This window comes from Stylophora pistillata, chromosome 8 (genome assembly GCF_964205215.1).
Source record: "Stylophora pistillata chromosome 8, jaStyPist1.2, whole genome shotgun sequence".
NCBI classification, from domain to species: Eukaryota; Metazoa; Cnidaria; class Anthozoa; order Scleractinia; family Pocilloporidae; genus Stylophora; species Stylophora pistillata.
Genome location: NC_142526.1, coordinates 988,878 through 1,001,033, shown reverse-complemented (window position 1 = coordinate 1,001,033; position 12,156 = coordinate 988,878). Strand labels below are relative to the sequence as shown.

The 12,156-nt window shown below is 40.0% G+C and overlaps 2 protein-coding genes across 8 annotated transcripts in view; one reads left to right on the top strand and one right to left on the bottom strand.

Annotated features, from left to right (window-relative positions):
• The first annotated feature begins 61 nt into the window (after nt 1-61).
• Nucleotides 62-7,372, top strand: LOC111346403 (ciliogenesis and planar polarity effector 2). The gene is made up of 9 exons (XM_088730626.1): nt 62-246; nt 323-445; nt 587-651; nt 2,029-2,118; nt 2,489-2,541; nt 2,878-2,905; nt 3,859-3,915; nt 5,032-5,178; nt 6,507-7,372. Exons 1-9 carry the CDS (start codon nt 135-137, stop codon nt 6,645-6,647), a joined length of 816 nt encoding a protein of 271 aa, XP_088586752.1. The 5' UTR covers nt 62-134; the 3' UTR covers nt 6,648-7,372.
• The window catches only part of LOC111346373 (uncharacterized), a 28,501-nt gene continuing 23,717 nt past the window's right edge, over nt 7,373-12,156 (bottom strand). For all 7 annotated transcript variants that reach the window (XM_022953674.2, XM_088730623.1, XM_022953662.2 and 4 more), the window contains one exon: nt 7,373-11,879. In XM_022953674.2, the coding sequence (XP_022809409.1) occupies nt 8,924-11,879 (2,956 nt within the window). In that variant the 3' untranslated portion in view covers nt 7,373-8,923. The remainder of the gene's footprint in view (nt 11,880-12,156) is intronic.

Here is a 12,156-nt window from a genome sequence, read left to right as displayed (position 1 = left end):
CCTATGGAGCCTGCGATACTTCCTGTTTCTTGCCATCATTCTACTGTGTCATGCCATGCGTCAATTATTCCAATATGGCGGTCAAAACATGAAGTGGATTTTGTCTTTTAAGAACGACATAGAATTATTTTCAGATGGCAGGTTTTAGGCCAAGAGGGTCTATCATACAGTTCAACTGGCAGGAAACGCCAGAAGGAAGAGAGTTTTTGGGAGGAATTTTGCATCGAAACAGAAGAAAATATTTTGGTATGTTACACACTTGAACTTAAAGACTAATCCAATGTTTTGAATGCATTGATCGTATTTTTTTTGTTATCTCTAGGCTTACTTGAAGCCCCAAGCTTACCGCCACAACTTCCCATCGAAAATGTCTCTTATAAGATCTTCTTAACGGGAAAGCCAGCTGTTGGAAAAACGAGTACTATAGCCAAGCTGTTAGGGCAAGGTACTGTAATTATCAAGCACTGAGAACTTTTAAAGAAAGATAATAGCGGTTAAAATTCCAAGTTCAAAATGAATGTTTTAAAATGCGTCAACAGGAATTTTTGTGTTGTCTCATAGCAGAATTTGTTTCGGTTTTATCTAGAAATTTCCAGTTTTCACGTAGAAACTCCAGGTATTCAGACATCGGTGATATACTGGCCAGCTAAAGTAAGTTTAGTAATCAATTAAGTACTCTAGCCTATCATCCAGTCATGGTGCTTTATAGCATTTCACTAGGCCTCAGGCAAGTTTTAGGCCTCAGACTATGGTAATTCTGTGCACAAGTCTTTTTCAAGTAGGAGTCACACTGCGACCTACTGCACAATACAGGTACTAAAATGTAACAGAAAGAGTATCATATAACCCCATACATTAATTATACATTCCACTTCTTTGTCTTTCATGACAAAACTTTAAAAACAAAGTCTACTAGTCTGAATGCATAATTACCGTATAGGGTTATACAGTACTCTTGCCAAATGCGACTGCTTTGATATTGAGAGAGATGTTTTTCATCTTGTCATAAGTGTGTGAGTCCCCATGGGGAATCGAACCTCAGACCTACGGATCCCACGCCCCGATGCTCTACCACTGAGCCACGGAGACTCTATGGTGAGCGAGGCTGATTATGAAGTTCATGTATGATGTGCATCCTGCACACTGCTAAGATCGGCATCTTCAAATAGTTAGGCATCCTTTTCTTCTTGACCAATTGAGCTAACCACCTCCCGGTTAGCTCAATTGGTTAGAGCACCAGATTGTGTTGTGCGGAAGGTCGAGGGTTCGTGCCCCAGCCGGACCAATACTCAAGGTCTTAAAATAAGTGAGGAGAATTTGCTATCAAGAAATGGATAGATATTCTAGTCTTCTAGGATAAGGACGAATAAACCGTAGGCCCCGTCTCCTGCAAGGATAGGGGTGGGAGACGTTAATTTCCCATGCACGAGATTACTGTGTGGTGGATGTCCTCCCCTGGGTGGGATGGGTGGTGTTGGCCCTGAAAAGCCCCTATGGGGAGTGGTCATTTAACCTATGTATGTATGTATGTATGTATGTATGTATGTATGTATGTTCTTGGATAAAGACAATAAACTGCAAGCCCCATCCCCTTAAGAACCCATATACTTCTAGCAAAGAGGAAGGAAATTGTTCACAATGTTGTGGTCTAGCTTTGTTATTGTTTATACAGGTCCCTATTTAAACCAACTTTGAATCTGAACGGAGCCAGCCTGTCTAAACATCACTAATGTATAAAATGAAGAAAGACAAGAGTTGTTTTCCCACAAGACCAGGATATGATGTTTTGGTTAACTAAGAGGCAATCTGTAACAATGAACCTTTTGATGAGTATGAAAGATTATTTGCAAAGATGAGCATAATGATCTTTTATTCTATGACTCATGATCCTCACTAAATTCATATCTTGCTCCTTCTTACAAGAACATCTTGGGCAATGTTTTCTAATGGTAGTTTACAGTCCTTATCCCAAACTTGTTATTGATAGTAATCGCAATAAATCTGTCTTTTATTTATTTTTTTTCCCAGCTGAAGGAGAGTCATAAAGTTGTGATGTTTAAGCTTCAATTCTGGGACTGTGGTGAACATGCTATTAGAAAATATGATCATCTGTTACCAGTAAGAAACAGTTTGATTTATAGCTATAATTATTTACTACAATTTATTGATTGAATAAGTTAAAATTTCCATTAATATGGCTTAAAACCAAATCATTACCCCTCCTCCCCCAGAAACTCGGGGAGTGAGACAAATGGCATGCTATTATCAACTTTTTTTAACTCCTACAACAAACTTTGCTGAAAGAAGAGACTGCCTGTAGTCTAGCCCCTAAATTGAAAAGTACTCAGAAGAAGTTTTTATTACCTCCTCACCACTGAAATCCTGGGGTGCAAATTTAGTTTTGTGGTTTCAAGCAAAGCCTTTAATATGTAGTTTTAGTTTTTGGTCAATGCCTTTAAATAAATAGTGCTAATTGTTCTTCCCATAGGCTCTCAAAGAGAAAGCTGATGCAGCACTTTTCTTGTTCTCATTCACAGACAGGTACATGTTGTTTGGTAGTGGTACATTTATGGTACACGACAGCTTTCAAAAACATGCCACAACTCAAAATATCTGTAAAGTTGTGAGAAAACACATCCAGTGGTGATATATTACTTCAAGAATGAGAAGTTCTGAATTTTTCTTTTTAGAGTTGGTGGAAACTTTGAGTGGTTTACTTATATATGCAATTTAATATCTCATCAGTCACTTAATACATCACTAGATATATTTTGAATGGTTCAGTTTAGTGCAAAATTGTCAAAATTCGAGTTTGCACCCTTTGCCATAAATTAAGCAATTTTCTCAGAGCACTTTATTCTAATTTCTTTTCCACAGAGGAAGTTTTGATGATTTGCCAAATCAGGTGAGTCTTTTAAAAATAAGATACACTCGTGATGAATAGATATGAACCAATGACCTTCTTAGCATTTTTCCTCTTCCTGCTCAGGGAGAGACTGTAAATGATCTGAGTTTTGTTTGAACAATGGAATGCAACAGTCCAACTATTTCAGACAAAAATAGAAAAATAGTTCACATATTGAGTCCAAAAAAAGTAAAGTACACTGTAATTGTCTTGTGGGGAACTCATAAATTCCTTGCAAATGTAATTACCTAGTATGTGTCTTTTTAAAAGATACATGGCAATGTCAAGTGGTTATGATTGTTCATTGTGAAAACTCATGTTATTCAAATCCAATACCTGTCTGTGGAAATTCCTTTCTTTAACCTTTTGTTAAAGTTAAAACTCCCTGAAATGTTTGGCATATAACTTCTCCTTATAATATCAATACATTATCGAGGACACAGGTAATGAGACTACACAAACTTACAGTGGCGGATCCAGGGGGAGGGTCCAGGGGATCCCAACCCCCCCCCCCCCATCAGACCTGACGCTTAGAACTTTGAGACTGAAATTCTTATATCGACAGGATCGCAGATCACTTTTTAAATGGCTGATTTTTTATAATGAATCCAAGTAAACGGTAAGCGGCCAAGGAATTATAACGTGCAACCGCGACTGGTGGGAGGGGGTGTGGGGGAGAAGTAATTTGCCTCAAAAGAGTTTAACAGTCCTTTCTGAACCAAAGTTTGGATTCCCCCAATCAAAATTCCTGGATCTGCTCCTGACTTATCAGGTAGAAGTTGTTTTCTTGATCTAACACTAAATTCCTGTAAGTAATTTACAAGGAAGTGTCTAGCACTACAGGGGAGAATTTACAATCAGATCTTGGGAGTTAAAGAATTGAGTGTACTTTGTAATAATATTAATAAAAATAAATATTATTGGCACTCAGTTATTGAATAATTCCTCTGCAGATAAACCGTGTTCTGGATCAAGAAGAGAAGATCTTGCGGATAGCTGTTGCAACTAGATATCCTTTTTGCTTCCTTCTCTTTTCAAATGCTCCATCAAGCTGGTCAACTCCCATCGATTCTCTAACAATACCTTGTTTTTCAATTGTATAAATTCGTTCAAAGGTCAAGGGTATAATTTGAACAACATCGCCCTTCTCCGCAGTCATTCTTGCATTCAGTGCCCTTTCTCATGTAACCTGTAGTCAGTTGGTTTTTTTTTTTTTCTTTCAACAGAGGGCGATAGTGTTGAATGGCAAGATTCGGTGGGCGGAGTGACAGTATGAAAAAAATGCGATCTTTCTTCGAGTTATCACGCACTCGCTCTGTGCGTTTCCTCGCAACCTCAACAGAACAAAAGAAAACAAACAAGCAAACGTGCAAACATTTATAAAACGGCTGTTGACAGACTTTTTTTGTTTTTTGTTTTTCTTTTTTCCTTGTAAGCTTTTTCTACCTTGAGCACATGAAGTTTCTTTTTGGGTGTGCGGTTGAATACTTCGTGAAGGCGAGAGAGCAGCACTTTTTCAACACAATCAGGAAAACACAACGACTTCTGACCAACATCAGAAACCAAATACCATTCGTTACAACCACACCCACAGAGTATTTTTGGCGAACCTGTACTTAGTCAAACATTGAGATTTGTTGATAGGGGAATGCAAGTGGGCGACCTGGGAATGTCTGAGAATCAAGGCATCCTACAAGTTATATCTATGCTTGCCTGTATTTATTTGTCGCGTTTTGATAGAAATTAGATTTTCTGGGTCGATGTCTTTTTCTAACCGCACTAATTGATATGTTTTGGATTTGACCTTGCCCACATCTCATCTACAAATAAATCCCTCTTCAGCACTCGATATCGTAAGCATTCCAGGCCATCTCTGAAGTTTTGTTTTAAGTGGTTTTTAAATGTTATCCACGGAATTTTCCATCCTGGACTTGAGCTTATTCTTTCAAAAATGTTATGTCCAAGTGTGATTAGTGAAAAACACTTCAGAAAATACGATTACGAACAGAAGGCCTGGCTTTGACATTTAATCCTCATTATCAATAGTCCACTCTTTAAGCATAATCACGATGCAGTGATCTTCTTAGAGATTTTCCGGTTTGACTGTGACCTTAACTTGAAACAAACTTGACCAGATCTTGAACAGTGATTTTACAGAACAGGAAATTCGAGAGTTTGAAGAACAATGGCAAGTTCCTGTGCTGCGAATTGCAAATGTTACTGGTAAACGACTGGCAGATAGTCGCACCTTGGATGGACGGGCGGGAGTCATGGTAAATATGTCCGTGGTTGCAGAAGATCAACTTGTAAATTCTCCCGATTATTTCATTACCTTAACCAGTGTAGGAGTACTGAGAATTGATCTTGATCTAATTTCTCTCATCTAATTATCAAGGAAAAGTCTAGATACTGTTAAGGAGAATTTCCGGCTGTAATCATACCTCGGATGGCGAGGGTTAAGTTGAATAAGTGCATACAAGAGGAACCTTAGGAAGTCAGGAAAGCAACGCCGAGGAAGAAGTCGATTAAAAAATGCATTTACAACTTTAGTTAGACTTTTGCTAATAACTGGATGTGTTTGCTGTTTTTTACGGCGCCACACTTTTACTTCAGCGTTACTTGTGCGAGCAGCGTTACTTATGTGAGCAGCGTTGAGTTCCAAATGGAGACTTAAATAATTTGCCGAGGGGGTTTCGTCCTCAGACCACGCAAATTGTGGTGATTATACATCGTTGTTTTGCAGAGGACGGCTAAAAAATGTAATTTAAAAACGCACGTGCGGAGCTATTGTTCTGCCCATGAGGTCTTTTGTTTTGCCACGTCCACGTCGCTAGCGTCTTCGTGGTTTGCTTGAGTTCCATATATATGTCTATACGTTTGCGCTAAATTAAGGGTCAAAACATGGAACACACTGTTAGAGCGAAGAGGTCGTGGAGAGAGGATAGTGAATAGCTTGTCAAAAGTGACGTGGAATAACTTGGGATTAACTTGAAGAGCTTCTGAGCTTAATCGATTTACACCACGAAGTCATAGTCCTGTAGCCGTGGTTTTTAAAAGCTGATTACGCTGATCCAGGATTATGTGGGAGTGCTTTTCCCCCGTCACTGTTTTAAGTGGTTTAGCAGTAAAACTGAAAGACGAAAATATGCCTGTTATCAGAAGGTTCCCAATGAAAAGTTGCTAAATTCTCTGACTTCATTAGCCTAACACTACTTTAATGACTGCATCTGTTTCTTCTTTTTTTTTTATAGTTAGGTTCGATTGGCCGCAAAGATAACACTGACCAATATTTAACTGTTGTTTGGTTTTATCAGTTGTTACAATTAGACTGGCATCAAAGATGCCTAACGCCAAAACTCGCGCTGTTCTACTTCTGGGTAGTGCTATCGTTTCTCTCTTAGTTAGTTTTTGTTTTTTCTTTTTTCAGTTTTGTTTAGGTTTGGAATCTAGAGAGTGAAATATAAATGATGGCATATTTACCGCAGTATTCTAAGGGCCCTGAACTTGTCTCGGTCCATTAAAAAAAGTACAAAAACCAAATAAAAACTTTGTAGATCTAGAGTAGGCAGATGACACTTTAATAATGTTTCTCTATTCTTAGGAAGTGGCTCCTTTTTTGAACTCTCTGGTCGAGTTACTATGGCAACGTGATCAGGTGACCGTTTCCGCCTCAGCTGGACGGAAGGTTTCCCGTCATTCCGCTGGGTCTCGATCCTCTGCTGAGTTTAAGATTTATATTTGACATTCCAGTGGTTAGTTAAGTCAAGTATTCCCGGATAGCCATAAAGAAGAAGGTTATTCAGAAATTTGCGTGATGATTTGGTTTCGTCAAAGCTATAAACTTTATAATCTTTGATGTCACGTGCGGAAAAAAAAAACTTTTGGAAAATACAGGTAACACGTGACCATTCGCTTTAAGGCTCTGCCAAGTGAGGAAATGGTGCAGAGTGCGGGAACACCTGACCAAAATGTGGAAGTGGAAACGTGAAATTAGTAACAGATACGTGGTGGATTGTAAACGTGTTCGCATGGAAGCAGTGAAAACACGTGACGAGTTCGGTAGTATGGAACTTGTGACATACACGTGACAAGGTGTAAACTCGGTAATATGGAACCAGTGACATGCATGGGAAAACGCTCAACCAGAAATAAGGAGGGAAACTTTACTGAGGGCGGGAAATACGTAACCGCTGAGTTGTGCGAAGCGCAAGAAATTAGCAACCAGATACAAGTGGGTAAACAGAGCTAAGCGCTTACTTAGAACAGGCCGCCAGTAGATTTTCTAACATATTTTAGTTTTTTGAGATTGAAGGAAAGGTTATTCTTAATTTACAGTTTCACTTCTAACAGGGGTTCTTCCTGATAGAGACTGCAGAAAATCTTTACACACCAAAATCAGTTGTCAGGCTCTACCAGGAAGCAGTCTTGGATTAAAAACATCGAGAAATAAATGCTGAATGAAAAGTGTGAATGTTTCACAATGGATTTTACTTTAAACTTCGTTGCATAAATAGTTATCCTAAACAGCTCCAGTTCATATATTACTCAATACTTAGTCTTCAGGTTGTAACCTTTAAATATACACAACACGCTCTTCTGAAATAACTTAAGTATAAATTACAGAATTTTACAAACGAAATACAGTCAGTCCGCTTTTCATTACCTGCTGATATCACATATGTTCACTAAAGTAGGGACTATGGAATTCACGTTATAGAAGTCAAATGAATGCGATTGCTGTTCAAATATAGTAAAGTAGTAGTGTACTTCGTGTTAAGCCAAAAATACCAAAGAAGTTTAGTTGTGAATAAGAAATTTGTTAAAGGTTACTTTTGGGCGTCACTCTTTCAGTTCACACTGAATAATAAAGTCTATGATTTCTCTTTTTTTAAGGATTCGAAAGCCAACTTAGAGTTTTCTGTCTTTCAGGGCTGTTAACCAATAGGCTTGGCTTGCTTAGTTGAACTCTGCATTCCTTTCATCAGCGAATGCAAAACAGGTCTTTAACTCTTCAGGACTATTCAGTCTAGACGAATAGTTCGAGCATTACCTTTAAGAAAAATTTAAGAAATTTCTCCACTACTTCTACAGTAGGTTGTTAAAACTAGGCCATCGCTTTAAATTAATGAATTGTGAAATTGGCGCGCACAACTCGTGAATACGACTGAATTGATAAATTACTTATCAATGAGTGAACTTAAAATGTCTAGAAAATTCCAAATACCTACTTAAAAACTCATCTTAACAGATATCATTTAATTTTAAAACCGATCGAGTTAAAAGGCGATTCAAATGAATCGAACAAATACTTCTCCTAGAGAAATGCTCTTGTTATTCATATTTTTTAGACTCAAATAATTATCCAAACCGAGACAAAAATGGTTGGGGTGCTGGCTCTACTTGGACATGTTTCGCAAGAATTTTTGGTTCCCTTGTGTTCCCTAGAAAGAGTTTTGATATAAATATAACTTCTAATTCGGACGACTTCTACCCGAACATGCGTCTATGTAAACAATTACCTCCATTTGGCGCGAAATTATGCTCAGATATTTGTCCGCGGATATTATCTGTTCCAAGACCCAAACAGTTTGTTTAGTGTCCAAAAACAAATAAACGACCGTGTTTTCGCGCCAAATGAAACCTGTTGTGTCTATTATCCATCAAAAAACTTTGCAAAGCGTTGGAAAAAAATCAATACGGACAGCTAACAGTTTGCTTCGTGGGGTGTTTACTTTTTGGGGTTTATGAACAAACAAACATGTCCCTTCTTCTGTGACAACAGCTAAAGGTTCTCGTAGTGAATGAAGACTTTTATCGTAATAGAAGTAAGGTTTGCCACCGGGGAATATCACTAGGAGTTTATCGCCAGATATTCTTCAGTTTTAGCAGGGGGGGAATATCCAGTCACGTGATGCGTTTAGATAAACTGCGTGCCACAAAAATGATTGATGGATATTAATTATAAATTTATGATTGGTAGATTGGTACTTGCTCGGCTTTTGTACGTGACGAGCACTCCTAAACGTATTCTGGTTCCGTTGTCTGTCGTGAAGAGGTACTTTTCTTCCCCTCTGCATTGGAATCCTGAGAAATAACACTCAGCCTCATTTGAACGCCAGTTGGGTCCCACTCAAGGCTGTATCGATGAGCTGGGTCAAGTCTCACTTGGACGCACTCCACATGGTCAGCGGAGTCTGCTTTTCTCTCAGGCCCAGGACTCGGTTGGGGGGTGGGGGGTAGGTCGGGGATGGGCTGAGGAGGTGGGGGTGGCGGTGGAGGCATGACGTCTTCATCGCCATATTCGTAAGCGCAAGATGGATCCCATTCTAAACTTGATTTAGATACCCGCGATACCGTGGAAGCGGTGCTGACTCGATTTTTCTGCTTCAGTCCTGTTGGAAGGTCAGTTAGTTTATCACTCTCCTCGAGTTTGGCCAGCCTTCTGGTGGGAGACTGGGGAGAAGTACATCGGGGCTCATCGGGTGGTGAGCCAGGTTCACTCTGCAAGCTGATCGCAGGATTCTCGTAAATCCTTATCCTTTCTGCAGGCTTTGATGCCGTCTCCACTAGACTTTGTCTGGCTTTCTTTTTATCTTTGTCGCTTATCTTTATTTTTGATTTAGGAGCAACTGGTTTAATGACTAAAAACGTTGCTAGCCGCTCCCAGTCCATCGCTTTATTTGCAGATTTTGGAGAGGTGGGGCCATCTTCTGTAATTTTCTCTCCACATATTGCGGACCTTGAAGACGTTGGTGACGTAACATCTTCATGAATTTCTAAACCATCTGATCCTGCGCGAAACACTAAAACACCGTTTCGTTTTTCTTTCGAACGCTCCTTAGGCTTTTTGTCCCGGAGACACACAGGCGATAGAGGTCTCAGTGGACTCCTTTTGCCATCACTAACGTTCAAATCTTCGGCATCTTTCCCTTCTACGAGCGATTTAGTCCGTTTGTGAGGAGGCGGCAACTCGGTTTTGGAATCGTCGTGAGTTGGAACGCATTCGAGAGTCTTTGGCCTCTTTTTCAGCTTCGGTGATAGAACCCGAACAATAATATCCCGCACGGGGCTCATTCGTCGATTTCGCTTCGTATTTTGATTTTCATCTCTGGTTAATTCACCTTTAGCTTCGTCGTTATCGCATCGGTCCAGTGAAGAACCCGCACATCCTTTGGAAAGACGATATCTTTTCGCGTCCTTTTCTACAGAATTGCTCTTCCTCTTAGGATGCTGAAGACTCCCTGCGTTAGAAGGACACTTACTTGGAGTAATTGACGAAATACCGCTCGACAGTGTCGAGTTTCCGTCATTGATTTTCAGAAGTGCATTTGGTGAGCTTGGAGACATGCTGGGGCATTCGCTGCTCAGCCACGTGACATTGGTGTCAGAAGATATCGTACCGCACTCACTTACCCCTTCGTCTTGCACTCGGCCGCCCCTCGTCAAAGTGCACGGAGACGACGGAGCTGAGTGTAACAGAACAACAGCTTCTTCGTGACGAGAGTTAGTTGGAGATTTATTAGTAATTATTACTGCGCCTTCGGCCTTGGAGAGTTCAGATCCTCTTCTTTGCTGATCCAGTCCTTGTCTAATTTCAGGAACAGGCACTACTTTTACACAAGATTCTTTGTCAATAGGGCTTTTAACCTCTACCATTGACAAAGACTCCAGCGATTTCTTCGTAGGTAAAGGACCCATTTCTGTATCATGTTTTCTGTCTTTGCTTTTATCCGTCTCTAACTGATCCTCTTTCTGTTCTTTACGGCAAGACAAAGCACGGTAAAGATTTTCCAAATGATCGTTATCAAATGAGTACAAGAACGTATGTAGACAAGCGTTTAAAGACAGTGAAATAGCCATAGTTTGCATAGCTACTGTTTCAGTTACTATTGCGGGAACTGTGAAGAGGATAAGGGTGTACGGAACTGCCCAGGCAAAAAACGTCGACAAAACAAGAAGGAACGTGCGAACGGTGTTTTTATAATCCGTTGTCGCTGCAACCACAGGATCTTTACGTGTTGCTCGGCAAATCACAAAAATATGAATGAATATCATTACCACGCAAATACTAACAAGAGTTAAATTTATGCCTCTGTTTATATCTGTGAAGGATTTTCCACTGGCAAATGTCGAGCAAAGATAGCCCCAGTTTCCCGCTTTAGTCCATAGAACAACTGTGGCTATGGTTGCGAATATCCAACTCTCGAACACGTAGCCCAAAGCTCGGCACGTATCAATATAATGAGTAGATTTCATTATGACAACGAGAAATCTTTCCACCGTGACCAGCAAAAGAGAGAGCACAACTATCATGAGCCCGATGTACTTGACGATGAACAGCGGTACACAAAGCTTTGCTTCCCATCGTTCTTTATGGCACTCGGACGAGTTCTCGTATGTAACCGTATCAGATACCGTTACTATGACAATGTGCGCACCAATAAGAATGTTCCCTAAAAGTAAATTCATGACGAATATACAAAGAGGTGCTCGGCGGACTTCGCTGTTGCATAATAAAGTCACCAAAACGAGGAGGTTGGAGGCGACTGCGAGAAGACCGAAAGTCCATAACGCCAATTTCACTCCGGTGTTATCACCAATCATTCCAGGCCAACATGTGTTATTTGTTTTAGAAGCCACACAAATGACCTTCTTCTGTTTATTTTCGCATCTTGCAAGTACACAGGAATGTTTAGGAAAAGGAGAGAGCTTCATCACATCTTCTCTGATGTCCATAGCGTCATTGCAGACGGGGTAACCATTTGCCATACACTCTTCTGTAGGTTTTTTGTAGATCTCGCAATGGACCTTTTCCTGTTTGATATCGATGGTTACGTTGACTGAGTGTGACCGGTTACGGAGTTCCTCAGACAGATTTTGAATATTGTTGCTATCCACACCGATTATTCGTAGAGAGGGAAGACTTTCAAATACGTCTTTGTCTAGTATCAGCTCTCCATTGTCCTTAAGATTTCTGCAATAAATAATGGTTATAAAGTTTATCATAATGAGAGAATTGATTCGGGGAAAAATTGAATTATTATAGAGCAACTTTCAATTAAGTGTGAAAAGTAATCCAGGGCTGCGTTGGTTTTACACAACCTTGCTCTGTGATTGGTCCAGAGAAATCGTGCCATGCTCTCAACCAATCAGATGCAAAACTGAAAACAGTCGCGACTTCGTTGGTCTCGTTTTCCCGCGCTTCAAGCAGTATGCCTGTTTTCACTTTGAGTTCTTAATGGCTATATAAA

Excerpts from the sequence above, each read along its gene's own strand:
- LOC111346403 (XM_088730626.1), top strand. The coding sequence starts at position 135 with ATGGCAGGTTTTAGGCCAAGAGGGTCTATCATACAGTTCAACTGGCAG. Across the intron at positions 247-322 it reads AAACAGAAGAAAATATTTTG|GCTTACTTGAAGCCCCAAGC; the intron begins GTATGTTACACA and ends TGTTATCTCTAG. Across the intron at positions 2,906-3,858 it reads TTGATGATTTGCCAAATCAG|ATAAACCGTGTTCTGGATCA; the intron begins GTGAGTCTTTTA and ends ATTCCTCTGCAG.